The sequence below is a fragment of the Phyllobates terribilis genome, unplaced genomic scaffold, assembly GCF_046119375.1.
Source record: "Phyllobates terribilis strain yellow unplaced genomic scaffold, ASM4611937v1 Scaffold_7__3_contigs__length_470593459, whole genome shotgun sequence".
Lineage (NCBI taxonomy): Eukaryota > Metazoa > Chordata > Amphibia > Anura > Dendrobatidae > Phyllobates > Phyllobates terribilis.
The window spans coordinates 439,723,590-439,745,477 of record NW_027362767.1 but is presented as its reverse complement, the minus strand read 5'-3'; the positions used below and the strand labels follow the sequence as shown (position 1 = coordinate 439,745,477).

Genomic DNA, 21,888 nt, shown 5'->3' with positions numbered 1-21,888 from the left:
GGGGGACGAGACCTGCGCGGCGGCGGGGAGACGAGACCTGCGCGGCGGCGGGGAGACGAGACCTGCGCGGCGGCGGGGGGACGAGACCTGCGCGGCGGCGGGGGGACGAGACCTGCGCGGCGGCGGGGGGACGAGACCTGCGCGGCGGCGGGACAAGACCTGCGCGGAGGCGGGACGAGACCTGCGCGGAGGCGGGACGAGCCCTGCGTGGCGGTGGGATTATAGTTTATATATTCAGGGGTAGGTGATAACAGATTTGGTGCCGGGGGTCTCTTACCTTTCTCTTTCATCATCTTCTTTATACTGGGTCCCATCTCTTGATCGGTGAGGTCTCCGTCTCGGGGTAATATGGCTGCAGACAGAGGATGTTATGGAAGGTCAGTAAGGGAACAACGAAGCGTCTCATAAGAAAACACTGAAGAGGAGAATCCAGAGTGGAGAAGAAGGTGGGGAAGGTGGTGGAGACGGCAATCACAAATGGGGGGGGATTCTACCAGGGGTAAAGATAGAAGCAAAGTATGAGATTAGGATGGAGGAGGGGGCAACAGGAAATGGATGAGAAAGGGAAAGCATTGTACAGGAGGAGGAGGTGAGCTGTGACATCACCTATTGTGAATGGTGGATCCTGTGTTATCAGTCATTGTACAGGAGGAGGAGGAGGTGAGCTGTGATATCACCTATTGTGAATGGTGGATCCTGTGTTATCAGTCATTGTACAGGAGGAGGAGGAGGTGAGCTGTGATATCACTTATTGTGAATGGTGGATCCTGTGTTATCTACTGTATGTAGAGAAGTTACCCATCAGTGTAATCTGCCTGTGATAATAATGAGTCTGCTGAAAACTCTTCCGCAAAGGACAGGAGGTATAAGTCTAAGATAACCCCAGGGACCAGTGTGAAAACTGCAAGATTACAAACTTTTTAAATAAAGATCATGATATGAATAAAAAAAGTTGCAAAAAAGTTATAAAACTTCACGTAACACAAAAACCTGCTTTATACGATTTCTGACGACACTGTCCCTTTAAAATGAGAATGGCAAAGGAGCAAAGAGCGTGATGAGGGGGTGATGGAAGGGGGCGAGCAGGAAGAGACATTGGGGTACGGAGGAGACATCAGTGCGGTATTACTCACTGACACGGTCAGCTATGGCGTCCAGCTGGGAGGGCGAGCTGGAAACACTACTGCTCTGGTGTGAGGAGGCATGGCTGCCAGGCCGCTGGCTGTCCTCTATGGACGGGGCGGGGGAGGGGCTGTCCTGGATCCTCTCCTGCAGGAAGAAGCACAAACAACTGTATATATGTATATGTATACAGTACAGACCAAAAGTTTGGACACACCTTCTCATTTAAATATTTTTCTGTATTTTCATGACTTTGAAAATTGTACATTCACACTGAAGGCATCAAAACTATGAATTAACACATGTGGAATTATATACTTAACAAAAAAGTGTGAAACAACTGAAAATATGTCTTATATTCTAGGTTCTTCAAAGTAGCCACCTTTTGCTTTGATGACTGCTTTGCACACTCTTGTCATTCTCTTGATGAGCTTCAAGAGGTAGTCACCGGAAATGGTTTTCACTTCACAGGTGTGTCCTGTCAGGTTTAATAAGTGGGATTTCTGGCCTTATAAATGGGGTTGGGACCATCAGTTGTGTTGTGCAGAAGTCTGGTGGATACACAGCTGATAGTCCTACTGAATAGACTGTTAGAATTTGTATTATGGCAAGAAAAACGCAGCTAAGTAAAGAAAAACGAGTGGCCATCATTACTTTAAGAAATGAAGGTCAGTCAGTGCGAAAAACTGGGAAAACTTTGAAAGTGTCCCCAAGTGAAGTTGCAAAAACCATCAAGCGCTACAAAGAAACTGGCTCACATGAGGATCGCCCCAGGAAAGGAAGACCAAGAGTCACCTCTGCTTCTGAGGATAAGTTTATCCGAGTCACCAGCCTCAGAAATCGCAGGTTAACAGCAGCTCAGATTAGAGACCAGGTCAATGCCACACAGAGTTCTAGCAGCAGACACATCTCTACAACAACTGTTAAGAGGAGACTTTGTGCAGCAGGCCTTCATGGTAAAATAGCTGCTAGGAAACCACTGCTAAGGACAGGTAACAAGCAGAAGAGACTTGTTTGGGCTAAAGAACACAAGGAATGGACATTAGACCAGTGGAAATCTGTGCTTTGGTCTGATGAGTCCAAATTTGAGATCTTTGGTTCCAACCACCGTGTCTTTGTGCGACGCAGAAAAGATGAATGGATGGACTCTACATGCCTGGTTCCCACCGTGAAGCATGGAGGAGGAGGAGGTGTGATGGTGTGGGGGGGCTTTGCTCGTGACACTGTTGGGGATTTATTCAAAATTCAAGGCATACTGAACCAGCATGGCTACCACAGCATCTTGCAGTGGCATGCTATTCCATCTGGTTTGCGTTTAGTTGGACCATCATTTATTTTTCAACAGGACAATGACCCCAAACACACCTACAGGCTGTGTAAGGGCTATTTGACCAAGAAGGAGAGTGATGGGGGGCTACGCCAGATGACCTGGCCTCCACAGTCACCAGACCTGAACCCAATCGAGATGGTTTGGGGTGAGCTGGACCGCAGAGTGAAGGCAAAAGGGCCAACAAGTGCTAAGCATCTCTGGGAACTCCTTCAAGATTGTTGGAAGACCATTTCCGGTGACTACCTCTTGAAGCTCATCAAGAGAATGCCAAGAGTGTGCAAAGCAGTCATCAAAGCAAAAGGTGGCTACTGTGAAGAACCTAGAATATAAGACATATTTTCAGTTGTTTCACACTTTTTTGTTAAGTATATAATTCCACATGTGTTAATTCATAGTTTTGATGCCTTCAGTGTGAATGTACAATGTTCATAGTCATGAAAATACAGAAAAATCTTTAAATAAGGTGTGTCCAAACTTTTGGTCTGTACTGTATATATATCTATATCTCATGTATGACTAGCGACACTGCACGTGTCCAGCCCTCCAGGTACAGATGTATCCAACCGCAGCCCCTCAGGTACACACGTATCCAACTGCAGCCCCTCAGGTACACACGCATCCAACCGCAGCCCTCCAGGTACAGATGTATCCAACTGCAGCCCCTCAGGTACATATGTATCCAACCGCAGCCCTCCAGGTACAGATGTATCCAACTGCAGCCCCCCGGCTACAGATGTATCCAACCGCAGCCCCCCGGCTACAGATGTATCCAACCGTATCCCCCCCGGCTACAGATGTATCCAACCGCAGCCCCCCGGCTACAGATGTATCCAACCGCAGCCCCCCGGCTACAGATGTATCCAACCGCAGCCCCCCGGCTACAGATGTATCCAACCGCAGCCCCCCGGCTACAGATGTATCCAACCGCAGCCTCCCAGGTACACATGTATCCAACCGAAACCCCCCAGGTACACATGTATCCAACCGCAGCCCCCCGGCACATTTCCCCATGTGACAGACGATACAGGGAAGATAATTTATTGTGGAGTTTCTTTTCTTAGAGAACAGCGGCGCCGTCGCCCCTCGTCTCCATTTAACACCCTCGATTTCCGGGTCATGTTCCGGTAATGACGGTGGGCTAAGGGGGGACCCCCCCAAATGTTTCTCTCCAAATGCTGCAGAGACCGAATGGCAGAAAAGTAACCGAGAAATCCAGTCAACGGGGAATGACACAGTGCGGCGCCCGCAGCCCCGACCTCGAGCTCCAGTATGGCTCCTAATCTGCCGTCACCTCAGCACCGAAAGAGTTAACACCGAGACGACAAGAACAGGAGGGTCCGCAAAATCCGGAGAAATAAAAACGTGGAGAAGTTATTCCGAGTTTAACTGGAATATTCACATAGAAGATCGGAAACGTCCTCCATCTGCATACAGCCAAGCTCGGGGCATGCTGAGGGTTGTAGTGTGCTGAGGCTATGGTCATATTCAGGAGCCAAGTCACGCATATTTTCGGATTTGCACTTTTCCCGCAGTGCAGCTCCGGGTCCTGTCCGTCTCTGGATACTAGCCACCTCAGAACATCTTGGATATTTCTGCCGCACCTCAGGCTTTGGGCAATTCTCTCACTTGAACCTGTTCACATGGCGCTTTGCTTTTGCCGACATAGCTAGTAAGTTTCCGGGTAAATTCCTGGTCTCCGGCGAGCAGCGGCGTGTTTCCGGCCGGTAATCAGCGACATCTATTCATCTACTTAGCCGCAATCTGCCGCGCTCCATTAGGCGGCCGCTCTGCCGTCTCCGCCAGTTACCGTTTCGCTGCGAGTTCATCTATTTTATTACAATCGAGAAATAAAGTGCTAATTTTGCCGCCATTTACCGAACAAGGGGTTAACCATCACCCATCTAGTCAATGAGCGGCGTTACAGCCTGGAAGAGAAAAAAAAAAAAAAGCACAAAATCTGAAGATAGCCGGCATTTTCCTGCCGCTTTTATTTGCCATTTTGGATTTTTTACTGTTCCGTCTCACTCCATATACTTTATACTTGCTGCCGCCGACGCCAGAATCTCCGCGGACGCCGCGGCCAATGAGCTTTTTAGGACTGATATTGGAACAATGTAACAGAGTTATGATTTCATAAGAAAAATATTTTTATGAGGTTTAATGGCGGATACTAAACGCTTGGGCATAGGACAGTGGGAGAGCGGCACGGAGGAGATAAAGAGGACGAAGGGGAGAAGTGGGCACAAAGTAGGGAGCGAGGATTCCCTCCAATCCACAGAGAAATACCTAAATGCTCGCTGTCACTTCACCAAACATTGCATAAACTAATAGTACAAGAAACTTTGTAATGTATCTTATCAAAGAAATCCGCTTGTTTCTACACTTAAGAGCCACTTCTCCTTACGCCGTCCTCCTGAACTCATCCTTCACTCTGAAAACCTGATAAAATCCGTCTTGCGCTCATTGAGTGGATTATAGTAGCAGGTCAGGGGAGAAGGAGGAAAAACAGGCGCAGACACAAAGTGTTGGTTAAGTTTTCGGCAGTAGTACGAGTTTATCGAACCCTATTGTAAGGTTCACAGCTGCACTGCTAAGTCCTGCTGCTTCTTAAAGTTTAATCTCACCCTGTTGCTAGATGCACAGTAACACTGCTCAGTTGTGCTGCATATTGTACTCTACGCTGCTGCTGGTTTCTAGCAAGTGTATTATCTTATCAAAAAGATGAATTTACAGCTACACTGCTCAGTCCTGCTGTATACTGCCCTCCATGCTGCTGCTGGTTTCTAGTAAGTGTATTATTTTGCTACAGAGCTGGATTTACAGCCACACCGCTCAGTACTGCTATATATTGACGTCCACATGCTGCTGCTGCTTCTGATCTTGCGCTACAGAGGGAACAACTGGTGAAACTGCAGGATACAAGTCACCTAATGGCCAAATTAGTTGTACATAAAGTCACCTGAAATGAGAGATAATGACACTTCAAAGGAACCCTGACATTGTAGTGCGGGATTTGTGGATAAAATGATGCGTGGAATATTTTCCCACAATAATAAATAACTTGTAATTAATAACTTTGGGATTCTATGTCCAGAGGGCTCCTAGTGATCGACCGCAGCCCCTATATGCACAGTTATGATGCGGTGCTTACGATGTATAGAAAGAAACGATACCTCCTCCTCTCCTCACCTTCATTGTTAGACTATGCTCACATTGAGTTTTTTACATGGGATTTAATTTGAATCAATTAAAAACTTTGAAAAGACCCAGACACAAAACTCGCGTGAAAGTACGCACGAGCTAGTCCACAAGATATTACGTTCAGGTTTATCGGTCACAAACACCTTCATAAAAAAATGGTGCACGAATCCTGCAGGGGTCAGTATTCCAGCAAAAGAGCTAAAGATAGCTAGCAGCCAGAAGATTGTGAATGCAGCTCTGGATGTGACTGGAGAATACTCCATATCGTAATAGCAGAATTATGAATGCAGCTCTGGATGTGACTGAAGGACACTCCATATCGTAATAGCAGAATTATTAATGCGGCTCTGGATGTGACTGGAGGATACTCCATATCGTAATAGCAGAATTATGAATGCAGCTCTGGATGTGACTGAAGGACACTCCATATCGTAATAGCAGAATTATGAATGCGGCTCTGGATGTGACTGGAGGATACTCCATATCGTAATAGCAGAATTATGAATGCAGCTCTAGATGAGACTGGAATACAAAAAGATACAGATAACAGAATTCTGAACGCAGTTTCTGAGTGTAATTGTAATAGAAGATAATAATAAAATAGAGCAGCGTTCACAATTCTCCTAGTACAAGTATCTTCGAGTCACACCCAGAGCAGCATTCACAATTCTATTTTATCAATATTTTCATTAATGTGCACAGACATGCCACAATCACGCCCATCCTCAAAACACGACCGCTATGTCCAGTATCGCCCCATATCGCTGCTCCCATTTGCCTCCAAACTCCTTGAGCAGCATGTCCACCCTGAACTTTCCACCCATCTAACTCTCTCTTCGGCAACCGAGAATCCGGCTTCCGCCCCCACCATTCCACTGAAACTGCCCTGACCAAAAATACTAATGACCTACTTACACAGCCAAAGCTAGCAGACAATTCTCTGTACTCCTCCTTCTTGACTTGTCCTCTGCTTTCGATACAGTTGACCACTGCCTCCTACTACAGATCCTCTCTTCCTTTGGCGTCAAAGACCTTGTCCTATCCTGGATCTCCTCATACCTTTACAGCCGAACATTTAGGGTCTCCCACTCCAACACTACCTCTTCACCCCGCCTCCTCTTTGTTGCGAGTCCTTCAAGGCTCTGTCTTAGGAACCCTACTCTTAATGTATACCTTGGCCTGGGACTAGGCAAAGCCCCATGGCTTCCAGTATCACCTATAAGCGGACGACACCCAGATCTACCTTTCTGGCCCAGATGTCACCTCACTGCTGTCCAGAGTCCCAGAGTGTCTATCAGCCATGTCCTCCTTCTTCACCTCTCGCTTCCTCAAGCTGAATGTGCAAGTCTGAACTCATCATCTTTCCTCCATCTAAAGTATCTTCCCCACCTGATCTATCTATCTATCTATCTATCTATCTATCTATCTATCACAATAAACAACATCTCTCTTTCCGCTGTACCGACATTCCGCTGCCTCGGAGTAACCCTTGACTCTGCCCTGTCCTTCAAACCGGACATCCAAGCTCTCGCCACCTCCTGTCGCCTCCAGCTCAAAAATATTTCCAGAATCCGTTCTTTCCTCAACCCTCAATCTACTAAACTGCTTGTGCATGCCCTCATCATCTCCTGCCTAGACTACTGCAACATCCTCCTCTGTGGCCTACCTGCTAACACTCTCGCACCCCTCCAGTCCATCCTCAACTCTGCTGCGCGACAAGTTCATCTCTCGCCTCGCTTCGCTCATCTGCAAATCTCTTCACTGGCTCCCATTTCCCCAGCGTATGCAGTTCAAACTTCTAACACTGACCTACAAAGCCATCCATAAGCTTTCTCCTCCGTACATCATTGAACTAGTCTCCGATATAGTCCCTTACCTACTCTCCGGTCCTCCCAAGACCTCCTTCACTCCTCCACACTTATTTGTTCCTCAACTAATCGCCTCTCCCAAATATCTTTCATCCTCTGGATTTGTGTACCCCAACACGTCAGACTATCCACCACAATCAGATCCTTCAGACGGAACCTGAAAACCCATCTCTTCAAGAAAGCTACAACCTGCAATGACCTTGCTGCCTCCTCACCACCATCGAAACTGCCGCCTCACCACCACCACCACCACCACAGGAGCTGCTGCCTCACCACCACCACCACCACCACCACAGGAGCCGCCGCCTCACCACCACCACAGGAGCTGCCGCTTCACCACCACCACCATCCTGTAGACTGTAAGCCCGCAGGGGCAGGGTCTTCTTCCCTCTGTACCAGTCTACTCTTGTTAGTTTTTTTTTTTTATTGTAAGTGATATCTGTATTTTGCATGTAACCCCTACTCATGTACAGCACCATGGAATCAATGGCGTAATATAAATCAATAATAATTATTATCTACAGCTAATTTCACAATTTTTTGCGTGACTAGAGGATACGGCATATTGTGATAGCAGAATTGTGAATGCAGCTCTGGATGTGACTGGAACGAAAGATACAGATAACACAGAATTATATACAGTTGAAACCAGAAGTTTCCATCCACTATATAAAAAGACACATCTGCATGTTTATCTCAATATCTGACATGAAATCAGAATAAACCTTTCCCGTTTTAGGTCAGTTAGGATTATACCATAATGTTTAATATTTTTCAAATGCCAGAATAATGAGAGAGAGAGAATGTTTTAAGGCATTTTCATTACTTACTGCAAAGTCAAAAGTTTACATACCCTATGATTGCTATGCCTTTAAATAATTTTGGGCTGCCCATATGATGATGTCATCTGTTTGGAAGCTTCTGTTTTTTTGGCAGCATCTGAGTTAATTAGAGACACACCTGTGGATGTACTCTAATGCACACCTGAAACACACTGCTTCTTTATGTAGCATCATGGGAAAGTCTAAAGCAATCAGCCAAGATATCAGGAAGAGAATTGTGGACTTGCACAAGTCTGGCTCATCCTTGGGTACAATTTCAAGATACCTGAAGGTGCCTCGTTCATCTGTACAAACAATTATACGCAAGTACAAACAAGATGGGAATGTCCAGCCATCATACCGCTCAGGAAGGAGACGGGTTCTGTGTCCCAGATATGAACCTGCTTTGGTCCGACATGTGCATATCAACCCATGGACAAAAGCAAAAGACCTTGTGAAGAGGATGGCGGAAGCTGGTAAGATTGTGTCAATATCCACAGTGAAACGAGGACTGTATCAACATGGGCTGAAAGGCCACTCTGCCAGGAAGAAGCCATGACTCCAAGAGAAACATAAAAAAGACAGATTAATGTTTGCAAATGAACACAGGAACACAGACCTTAAATTTTTGGAGACATGTCCTGTGGTCTGAAGAAAACAAAATTGAACTTTTTGGGAATAACGACCATCGTTACGTTTGGAGGAAAAAGGGAGAAGCCTGGAAGCCTAAGAACACCATCCCGACTGTGAAACATGGGAGTGGCAGCATCATGTTGGGAGGTTGTTTTGCTGCAGGAGGGACTGGTGCACTTCACAAAAAAGATGGCGTCATGAGAAAAGAAGATTATGTGGCAATACTGAAGCAACATCTCAAGACATCAGCGAGGAAGGTAAAGCTTGGGCGGAAATGGGTCTTCCAAATGGACAATGACTCGAAGCATACTGCCAAAATGGTAACAAAGTGGCTTAAGGATAACAAAGTCAATGTTTTGGAGCGGCCATCACAAAGCCCTGATCTCAATCCTATAGAAAATTTATGGGCAAAGCTGAAAAGGCTGCGAGCAAGGCAACCTACAAACCTGGATCAGTTACACCAGTTTTGTCAGGAGGAATCGGCCCAAATTCCCATTTTGATATAGGGAAAATATATATTCTTGTACCGTGTTAGCCGGTAGTTAGAAAAAAATTTAGATGAAAAGATGGTAACAAATTGCAAGCTTTCGAGACTACTCCGGTCTCTTCATCAGGCATAGTATATACTATAGTTATACTATGCCTGATGAAGAGACCCGAGTAGTCTCGAAAGCTTGCAATTTGTTACCATCTTTTCAGTCAGCCATTAAAAGGTATCAACCACTGAGGACTCTCAAATCTAAATATTTTTCCCAAATTCCACCAACTATTGTGAGAATCTTGTGGAAGGAGATCCCAAACGTTTCACCCAAGTCATTCAGTTTAAGGGCAATGGTACCAAATACTAATGAAATGTATGGAAACTTCTGACTTTGCAGTAAGTAATAAAAATGCCTTAAAACATGCTCTCTCCCTCATTATTCGGGCATTTGGCAAATATTAAACATTATGGTATAATCCTAATTGTCCTAAAACGGGAAAGGTTTATTCTGATTTCATGTCAGATATTGAGAAGAACAAGCCATTACATGTCCGGGCCCGTCTGAAGGTTGCTAGAGAGCATTTGGATGATCCAGAAGAGTATTGGGAGAATGTCATATGGTCAGATGAAACCAAAGTAGAACGGTTTGGTAGAAACACAATTCGGCGTGTTTGGAGGAGAAAGAATGCGGAGTTGCATCTAAAGAACACCATACCTACTGTGAAGCATGGGGGTGGCAACATCATGCTTTGGGGCTGGTTCTCTGCCAAGGGATCAGCACGACTGGTCCATGTACATGAAAGAATGAATGGGGCCATGTATCATAAGATTTTGAGTGCAAACCTTCTTCCATCAGCAAGGGCATTGAAGATGAAACATGGCTGGGTCTTTCAGCATGATAACGATCCCAAGCACACCGCCAGGGCAACGAAGGAGTGGCTTCGTAAGAAGCATTTCAAGGTCCTGGAGTGGCCTAGCCAGTTTGCAGATCTAAACCCTATAGAAAACCTTTGGAGGGAGTTGAAAGTCCGTGTTGCCCCGCGACAGCCCCAAAACATCATTGCTCTAGAGGAGATCTGCATGGAGGAATGGGCCAACATACCAGCAACAGTGTGTGCCAACCTTGTGAAGACTTACAGAAAACGTTTCACCTCTGTCATTGCCAACAAAGGATAAATAACAAAGGATTGGAGATGAACTTTTGTAATTGACCAAATACTTATTTTCCACCAAAATTTGAAAAAAAATTTCTTTCCAAATCAGACAATGTGATTTTCAGGATTTGTTTTCTCATTTTGTCTCTCATAGTTGAGGTCGACCTATGATGTCAATTACAGGCCTCTCTCATCTGTTTAAGTGGGAGAACTTGCAGAATTGGTGACTGACTAAAAACTATTTTGCTTTCTACAAGAGGATTTTTAAGGTCTGATACTCCATGTGAGCATTCCCCATTATGGGGCACACGGTCACCTTAATACCCCACACACATTAAAGGGCCAATCCAACCCGCAAACCTTCCGAGGATCTGTGATCGCTGACACTTTTCTGGATGCCTCCTAGTGATGGCTGCGCTGTAATTTTCCAGTGCAGTGTTAATGTGAGCGCAGCTCCTGGAGGAGTCGGTGACATTTCAATGTGGAAACAGATTCTTAATGTTTACAGAACAGTCGGATCTTCCTTCATTTATCCGTCTCCGTGTGGCAGCTTTAATTCCTGCTTTTCCTCTGCGCTGTCAGTATCAATAGCACAGAGACAATGCGCCATCCCAGCGGCAATAACGCACTAATTAACCGCAAGGCTTCATAAAGACAAGTTCACACCAGTCTCCTCCAGGCGAGACCCCAAGATTTACTGCACTATATAGGGGTATTGCCGTTCTGTCCCTATGGATGAGGTGTGAACAGATCCTTAGGCTGGGAAGCACAAGGTGTGAACAGCCCCTTAGGCCAGAAAGCACACGGTGTGAACAGACCCTTAGGCCGGGAAGCACACGGTGTGAACAGACCCTTAGGCCGGGAAGCACAAGGTGTGAACAGACCCTTAGGCCGGGAAGCACAAGGTGTGAACAGACCCTTAGGCCGGGAAGCACAAGGTGTGAACAGACCCTTAGGCCGGGAAGCACAAGGTGTGAACAGACCCTTAGGCCGGGAAGCACAAGGTGTGAACAGACCCTCGGGCAGAGAAGCACACGGTGTGAACAGACCCTCGGGCAGAGAAGTACAAGGTGTGAACAGACCCTCAGGCCGGGAAGCCCACGGTGTGAACAGACCCTCAGGCCGGGAAGCCCACGGTGTGAACAGACCCTCAGGCCGGGAAGCACACGGTGTGAACAGACCCTCAGGCCGGGAAGCACACGGTGTGAACAGACCCTCAGGCCGGGAAGCACACGGTGTGAGCAGACCCTTAGGCCATGAAGCACAAGGTGTGAACGGACCCTTAGGCCAGGAAGCACAAGGTGTGAACGGACCCTTAGGCCGGGAAGCACAAGGTGTGAACGGATCCTTAGGCCGGGATGCACAAGGTGTGAACGGACCCTTAGGCCAGGAAGCACACGGTGTGAACAGACCCTTAGGCCAGGAAGCACACGGTGTGAACAGACCCTTAGGCCAGGAAGCACACGGTGTGAACAGACCCTTAGGCCAGGAAGCACACGGTGTGAACAGACCCTTAGGCCAGGAAGCACACGGTGTGAACAGACCCTTAGGCCGGGATGCACAAGGTGTGAACAGACCCTTAGGCCGGGATGCACAAGGTGTGAACAGACCCTCAGGCCGGGAAGCACACGGTGTGAGCAGACCCTTAGGCCGGGAAGCACACGGTGTGAACGGACCCTTAGGCCGGGAAGCACACCGTGTGAACGGACCCTTAGGCCGGGATGCACAAGGTGTGAACGGACCCTTAGGCCGGGATGCACAAGGTGTGAACGGACCCTTAGGCCGGGATGCACAAGGTGTGAACAGACCCTTAGGCTGGGAAGCACACGGTGTGAACAGACCCTTAGGCCAGGAAGCACAAGGTGTGAACAGACCCTTAGGCCGGGATGCACAAGGTGTGAACAGACCCTTAGGCCGGGAAGCACACGGTGTGAACAGACCCTCAGGCCGGGAAGCACACGGTGTGAACAGACCCTCAGGCCATGAAGCACAAGGTGTGAACAGACCCTTACGCCATGAAGCACAAGGTGTGAACAGACCCTTACGCCATGAAGCACATGGTGTGAACAGACCCCTAAGCCAGGAAGCACAAGTTGTGAACAGACCCTTAGTCCGGAAGCACACGGTGTGAACAGATCCTTAGTCCGGAAGCACACGGTGCGAACAGACCCTTAGTCAGGAAGCACATGGTGTGAACAGACCCTTAGGCCGGAAGCACATGGTGTGAGCAGACCATTAGTCCGGAAGCACATGGTGTGAACAGACCCTTATTCCGGAAGCACATGGTGTGAACAGACCCTTAGCCCGGAAGCACATGGTGTGAACAGACCCTTAGTCCGGAAGCACATGGTGTTAACAGACCCTTAGTCCGGAAGCACATGGTGTTAACAGACCCTTAGTCCGGAAGCACATGGTGTGAACAGACACTTAGCCTGGAAGCACATGGTGTGAACAGACATTTAGACAGTGTTCACAGGATGGATTGAAAATCCGGTGTTCATTTTCAGAGGCAGAAACCAAAAGCCAACCCTCAGATTTCTGCTGCTGATTTCGGGTTTGCACGGTCACGGATCTTCACAATGTCAATCATTAGGTTTCCTCGCAGAATTAGCAGGAAAGTTCACTGAAGATTCTCCGGCTACATTCATCAAACATCTGTCCGCAGCTGCCCTCCTCCGATACAGGAGCAGGGATCTCTTCTGAACACTGCAGTCCTATGGATAGATAGAGGCATTCAGTGCCCTAGGAAAGCTGGGTGACCGCCTCTGTAGGACCTGTACTGGCAGCCATATTGGTCGCTGTACAGCTCCTGACTGTCAAGTTTTCCAAGTTATGTGGAGGAATAGAAAAAATATATAGAAGGGGAAAGGGGAAACCAACCAGCAGAGAGGGAGTTAACGCCATGCAGGCCGTCACATCCAGTAAGTACAAGTATGATTGGCGGCCTCTTGACAACTAATGTTTGCACAGTGTGAACACCGCCGGCTCTCAGGCTTCCGGTATCCTTGTCACTATTTTCTATCAAAACATTAATTTCCAGATGCTCGGCCCGAACAAGAAGCAAAGATAATCAGTTATGAGAGACGCACAAAAGGGTTTCACTGTCTTAAATATACAGCCTTATATAATGGATTACAAAGAAAAGCTGAAGAGAGAGAAGATCTGTGCAAAAGAGACAAACAGCAGAGACGGCAGGTGAATACTGCTGTGAAGGAGACCGCGTCCATCAGGTGCATCTCACTAAATTAGAATATCATCAAAAAGTTACTTTATTTCAGTTCTTCAATACAAAAAGTGAAGCTCCTATATTATATAGAGTCATTACACACAGAGGGATCTATTATATAGAGTCATTACACACAGAGAGATCTATTATATAGAGTCATTACACACAGAGGGATCTATTATATAGAGTCATTACACACAGAGCGATCTATTATATAGAGTCATTACACACAGAGGGATCTATTATATAGAGTCATTACACACAGAGCGATCTATTATATAGAGTCATTACACACAGAGGGATCTATTATATAGAGTCATTACACACAGAGCGATCTATTATATAGAGTCATTACAGACAGAGGGATCTATTATATAGAGTCATTACACACAGAGGGATCTATTATATAGAGTCATTACACGCAGAGGGATCTATTATATAGAGTCATTACATACAGAGGGATCTATTATATAGAGTCATTACAGACAGAGGGATCTATTATATAGAGTCATTACAGACAGAGGGATCTATTATATAGAGTCATTACACACAGAGGGATCTATTATATAGAGTCATTACACACAGAGGGATCTATTATATAGAGTCATTACACACAGAGGGATCTATTATATAGAGTCATTACACACAGAGGGATCTATTATATAGAGTCATTACACACAGAGCGATCTATTATATAGAGTCATTACACACAGAGGGATCTATTATATAGAGTCATTACACACAGAGCGATCTATTATATAGAGTCATTACACACAGAGGGATCTATTATATAGAGTCATTACACACAGAGGGATCTATTATATAGAGTCATTACACACAGAGTGATCTATTATATAGAGTCATTACACACAGAGGGATCTATTATATAGTCTCATTACACACAGAGGGATCTATTATATAGAGTCATTACACACAGAGGGATCTATTATATAGTCTCATTACACACAGAGGGATCTATTATATAGAGTCATTACACACAGAGTGATCTATTATATAGAGTCATTACACACAGAGGGATCTATTATATAGTCTCATTACACACAGAGGGATCTATTATATAGAGTCATTACACACAGAGGGATCTATTATATAGTCTCATTACACACAGAGGGATCTATTATATAGAGTCATTACACACAGAGTGATCTATTATATAGAGTCATTACACACAGAGTGATCTATTATATAGAGTCATTACACACAGAGGGATCTATTCTATAGTCTCATTACACACAGAGGGATCTATTATATAGAGTCATTACACACAGAGTGATCTATTATATAGAGTCATTACACACAGAGGGATCTATTATATAGAGTCATTACACACAGAGGGATCTATTATATAGAGTCATTACACACAGAGGGATCTATTATATAGAGTCATTACACACAGAGGGATCTATTATATAGAGTCATTACACGCAGAGGGATCTATTATATAGAGTCATTACACACAGAGGGATGTATTATATAGAGTCATTACACACAGAGGGGTCTATTATATAGAGTCATTACACACAGAGGAATCTATTATATAGAGTCATTACACACAGAGTGATCTATTTCACGTGTTTATTTCTGTTAATGTTGATGATTATGGCTTACAGCCAATGAAAACACAAAAGTCATTATCTCAGTAAATTAGAATAATTAACAAAAAACACCTGCAAAGGCTTCCTAAGCATTTAAAAAGGTCCCTTAGTCTGTTTCAGTAGGCTCCACAATCATGGGGAAGACTGCTGACTTGACAGATATCCAGAAGGCAGTCATTGTCACACTCCACAAGGAGGGTACGCCACAAAAGGTCATTGGTAAAGAAGCTGGCTGCTCACAGAGTGCTGTATCCAAGCAGATTAATGGAAAGTCGAGTGGAAGGAAGAAGTGTGGTAGAAAAAGGTGCAGAAGCAACCGGGATAACCGCAGCCTGGAAAGGATTGTTAAAAAAAGCCCATTCAAACATTTGTGGGGGAGATTGACAAGGAGTGGACTGCTGCTGGAGTCATTGCTTCAAGAGCCACCGCACACAGACGTATCCAGGACATGGGCTACAAGTGTCACATTCCTGGTCTCAGGCCACTCATGACCAATAGACAACGCCAGAAGCGTCTTACCTGGGCCAAGAAGAAGAAGACCTGGACTGTTCTCAATGCTCCAAGGTGTTTTCAGATGAAGGTAAATTCTGCATTTCATTTGGAAATCAAGGTCCCAGAGTCTGGAGGAAGAGTGAAGAGGCCACAATCCAAGCTGCAGGAGGTCTAGTGTGAAGTCTCCACCATCAGTGATGGTTTGGGGGCCATGTCATCTGCTGGTGGAGGTCCACTGTGTTTTATCAAGACCAAAGTCAGCGCAGCCGTCTACCAGGACATTTTACAGCACTTCATGCTTCCCTCTGCCGACAAGCTTTATGGAGATGGAAATGTCATTCTCCAGCAGGACTTGGCCCCTGTCCACACGGCCACAAGTACCAATACCTGGTTTACACACAACAGGATCACTGAGCTTGATTGTCAGCAAACTCACCTGACCTTAACCCTATAGAGAATCTATTATAGAGAATCTATGGGGTATTGTCAAGAGGAAGATGAGACCCCAGACCCCACATTGCAGACGAGCTGAAGGCGGCTATCAAAGCCACCTGGGCTTCCATAACCCCTCAGCAGCCACAGGCTGATCCCTCCATGCCACAGGCTGATCCCTCCATGCCACAGGCTGATCCCTCCATGCCACATTGCCGCATTGATGCAGTAATTGATGCACAAGGAGCCACGACCAAGTATTGAGGCATTTACTGAACAGACATTTCAGATTTTAAAAACATTTTTCAAGCTGTTGTTATAAAGTATTCTAATTTACTGAGATAATGACTTTTGTGTTTTCATTGGCTGTAAGCCATAATCATCAACATTAACAGAAATAAACACGTGAAATAGATCCCTCTGTGTGTAATGACTCTATATAATAGATCCCTCTGCGTGTAATGACTCTATATAATAGATCCCTCTGTCTGTAATGACTCTATATAATAGATCCCTCTGTGTGTAATGACTCTATATAATAGATCCCTCTGTCTGTAATGACTCTATATAATAGATCCCTCTGTGTGTAATGACTCTATATAATAGATCCTTCTGTGTGTAATGACTCTATATAATAGATCCCTCTGTGTGTAATGACTCTATATAATAGATCCCTCTGTGTGTAGACTCTATATAACAGATCCCTCTGTGTGTAATGACTCTATATAATATAGGAGGTTCACTTTTTGTATTGAAGAACTGAAATAAATTAACTTTTTGATGATATTCTAATTTTGTGAGAAGCACCTGTATATACAAACTATCTACATAAGCATCACATCTAGAGCTGCACTCACTATTCTGCTGGTGCAGTCACTGTGAAAATACATTTCATTACTGATCCTGAGTTACATCCTTTATTATACCCCAGAGCTGCACTCACTATTCTGCTTGTGCCGTCCCTGTGTACATACATTACATTACTGATCCTGAGTTACATCCTGTATTATACTCCAGAGCAGCACTCACTATTCTGCTGGTGCAGTCACTGTGAAAATACATTTCATTACTGATCCTGAGTTACATCCTTTATTATACCCCAGAGCTGCACTCACTATTCTGCTTGTGCCGTCCCTGTGTACATACATTACATTACTGATCCTGAGTTACATCCTGTATTATACTCCAGAGCAGCACTCACTATTCTGCTGGTGCAGTCACTGTGTACATATATTAGTGTAGTATACCTCTGTCTGAGGTTTATCCCTGAGACCCCTGACATTACAGGTCAGTATTGTGGGGGCAGTGATCATCGCTGATGATGACATGTATATATACACTGTAGACTGTAAGTCCATGCTTTTCTCTCTGGTTTCTCGCCGGTTGTTGGCGGTTCGCCTTCAGGTTCCTGATTGCAGCAGTTACTGTTGTATCCCCCGGTGTTATAAAGTGTCGGCTCCTGGGAAAGCCGGGGCGACAGACGACTATTAGAGGGGACCTCGGCTTCTCCTTACACGTCTATGGACGGTCAATGCAGGGGACACTTAGGGTGACTGCGCCCCGTTAGGAGAACGTCCCCCTATTATGTCCACTACTCCTATCTGGCCCGTTTGCTCTTCGCTTTCTCAGGCTTCTGCAGGGTTACACGGGGCTCCAGAATCAGGGGTCTGACCATTGTGGGGCCTGCATTAGCGGCCATATTGATGGTCTCAGGTTGAATAACATTATGAGGGGGTTTTCATGGCATTTTGTTCAGCAGCTCAGGGGTTAAATCCACCTTTCTTATTGCCATAAAGGATACAATTGAGATTAACCCTTTGCCGCACAGGGGGGATCTGTGGAGTGGCCGCTTGGGGTCCACAGCGGAGGCCTCCCCTGATCGGCAGGAGGCTTCTCCATGAGGAGGCCACTGACGCACAGCGTGGAGACAAGAGCAGGAATGGCGGTGATACTATGTAACAGTGTGACTCCAGGAGGAGCCGGCCCTGCAGCCGGCGTCTGCCCCGGACACCCCGAGCCGCCATTGTTCTTACCTTGATAACGGAAGCTCCCACTCTGGACAGAGGACTGTGCATCTGAGCAGCTGCGGCCATGTTGGCGATAGTATTAAGGTGATTCATTTGATTCATTGCCATGGCAACGGATGCAGGCGGTAAGCTGACTGGAAGGAGGGGGTGGGGCATCACCATGAACGGCAGGTCTAATCCTAAGAGACAAAAAGGAGGAAGAAGAAGGAGAGACGTTACATTTACTGGCGACAATAATCCCGGAGAAGCAGCAGATTTCAGGCAGAAGGCTCCAAACCGATCACCACCGCCCTCCTCCCATCATCAGTCACATTGTATTACATCCCCGGCAAAAGAAACAAAGTATCATCCCCATCATCCGAAACAGAGAGCATGGTAGCTGCTGCCAGACTGAACCGTCACCTCCATCATCAGTATCTGGTGACCGCTCGTCACCTCCATCATCAGTATCTGGTGACCACACGTCGCCTCCATCATCAGTATCTGGTGACCACACGTCACCTCCATCATCAGTATCTGGTGACCACCCGTCGCCTCCATCATCAGTATCTGGTGACCGCCCGTCGCCTCCATCATCAGTATCTGGTGACCACACGTCACCTCCATCATCAGTATTTGGTGACCGCTCGTCACCTCCATCATCAGTATCTGGTGACCGCCCGTCACCTTCATCATCAGTATCTGGTGACCGCCCGTCGCCTCCATCATCAGTATCTGGTGACCGCCCTTCACCTCCATCATCAGTATCTGGTGACCGCCCGTCGCCTCCATCATCAGTTTTTGGTGACTGCCTCTCGCCTCCATCATCAGTATCTGGTGAACACCCGTTGCCTCCATCATCAGTATCTGGTGACCGCCCGTCGCCTCCATCATCAGTATTTGGTGACCGCCCCTCGCCTCCATCATCAGTATCTGGTGACCGCCCCTCGCCTCCATCATCAGTATCTGGTAACAGCCCAGTGTCTCCATCATCAGTATCTGGTGACTGCCCGTCGCCTCCATCATCAGTATCTGGTGACCGCCCGTGGCCTTCATCATCAGTATCTAGGGACCACCAGTCACCTCCATCATCAGTATCTGGTGACCGCCCGTCACCTCCATCATCAGTATCTGGTGACCGCCCGTCGCCTCCATCATCAGTATCTGGTGACCGCCCGTCGCCTCCATCATCAGCATCTGGTGACCGCCCGTCGCCTCCGTCATCAGTATCTGGTGACCAATCGTCGCCTCCATCATCAGTATCTGGTGACCACTCGTCGCCTCCATCACTCCTTCTTGTCACTTGCACACTGGTTATGGAGGATCTCGGCAGGAGGTTGTGCCAAACATCTTGGAGACCCGACCCCAGATCTTCTGTGTATGAAGCTTGTGCGGATCCTTCTGTCTCTTCATGTGATTCCAGACAGACGGATGATGTGAGATCAGGGATCTGTGGAGACGGATCATCGTCCCCAAGAGACCTTATTACTAATGACATTGACTGGATGTTGGGGGTCGTTGCCCGACTGCAGAATACATTTGGAGCCAATCAGACGCCTCCTGATGGTAGCACATGATGGGTCAGTATCTGATGGGATTTCTCAGCATTGAGGACACCATTGATTTTAACCAAATCATCAGCTACACGTGCTGAAATGCAGCCACAAACTGCAGACCCTCCACCGTGCGTCACTGCTCTGCAGACCCTCCACCGTGCGTCACTGCTCTGCAGACCCTCATAGTTTCCAAAGGGCCGGAGAGCGGCACAACAATCTGCTTCTGTTACAGCTGAATATTTCACATTTTACTCCTCTGTCCAGAGACCTCCTGATATTATCTCCATGCGGGTCCTTATGTTTTCGTGCATAGTGGAGTCACTCGTTCATGTTTCCATGTAGAAGAATTTGTCATTCTTCCATAAAGACGACTTCTGGTCAGACAGAGGAGTGGAGCTGGTCCCATTAGTTACTATAAGTTCTGAGCTGATGACACTGCTGGACATCTTTTGACTTTGAAAGGAAGAAACATGAGGCGTCTCATCAGCAGCACTGAGTTTCGTTCGATGACCATTGCATCTACTGTCCACAAAGTAGCTCATGTCATGGTGTTAGATCAGCACATCCTGAAACCCCAGTGGCTGTGAAATATTTGCCTGTGAGGACCCCTTGACAATGCAGTATAACTACCCTGTGACTTGTTGATGGGCTCAGTCTTGTCATGGTGACATGAAACTGTCTTCCACAACCTCACCTTTGTAGCAGAGTTTCAGCTTATGATCATGTTTCACCCTACATGAAAACGATGATGATCATCATCTTTCTGGTCACCAGATACTGATGATGGAGGTGACGGGCAGTCACCAGATACTGATGATGGAGGTGACGGGCAGTCATCAGATACTGATGATGGGGGTGACTGGTGGTCCCTAGATACTGATGATGGAGGTGAAGGGCGGTCACATGATACTGATGATGGAGGCGATGGGCGGTCACCAGATACTGATGATGGAGGCAACGGGCAGTCACCAGACACTGATGATGGAGGCTTAGAGCGGTCACCAGATACTGATGATGGAGGTGATGGGCGGTCACCAGATACTGATGATGGAGGTGAGTGGCGGTCACCAGATACTGATGATGGAGGTGATGGGCGGTCACTAGATACTGATGATGGAGGTGAAGGGCGGTCACCAGATACTGATGATGGAGGTGACGGGAGGTCACTGGATACTGATGATGGAGGTGACGGGTGGTCACCAGATACTGATGATGGAGGTGATGGGCGGTCACCAGATAATGATGATGGAGGTGATGGGCGGTCACTAGATACTGATGATGGAGGTGAAGGGCGGTCACCAGATACTGATGATGGAGGTGACGGGAGGTCACTGGATACTGATGATGGAGGTGACGGGTGGTCACCGGATACTGATGATGGAGGTGATGGGCGGTCACTAGATACTGATGATGGAGGTGACGGGAGGTCACTGGATACTGATGATGGAGGTGACGGGTGGTCACCGGATACTGATGATGGAGGTGATGGGCGGTCACCAGATAATGATGATGGAGGTGATGGGCGGTCACTAGATACTGATGATGGAGGTGACGGGAGGTCACTGGATACTGATGATGGAGGTGACGGGTGGTCACCGGATACTGATGATGGAGGTGATGGGCGGTCACCAGATAATGATGATGGAGGTGATGGGCGGTCACTAGATACTGATGATGGAGGTGACGGGAGGTCACTGGATACTGATGATGGAGGTGACGGGTGGTCACCAGATAATGATGATGGAGGTGATGGGCGGTCACTAGATACTGATGATGGAGGTGAAGGGCGGTCACCAGATAATAATGATGGAGGTGACGGGAGGTCACTGGATACTGATGATGGAGGTGACGGGTGGTCACCAGATACTGATGGGATTTACATTTTCTTTTCTTCAGTCACTTTGTATATTAATTATTTGATAGAAATAATCTATATCACTTCTATGTATA

At 46.7% G+C, this 21,888-nt stretch overlaps 1 protein-coding gene across 2 annotated transcripts in view; it reads right to left on the bottom strand.

Moving 5' to 3' along the window:
- DACH2 (dachshund family transcription factor 2) overlaps positions 1-21,888 on the bottom strand; it is a 359,667-nt gene that overhangs the window by 69,518 nt on the left and 268,261 nt on the right. For both annotated transcript variants that reach the window (XM_073642174.1, XM_073642175.1), the window contains 3 exons: positions 18,410-18,582; positions 1,134-1,269; positions 278-352 (listed from right to left, as the gene is read on the bottom strand). In XM_073642174.1, the coding sequence (XP_073498275.1) occupies positions 278-352; positions 1,134-1,269; positions 18,410-18,582 (384 nt within the window). The remainder of the gene's footprint in view (positions 1-277; positions 353-1,133; positions 1,270-18,409; positions 18,583-21,888) is intronic.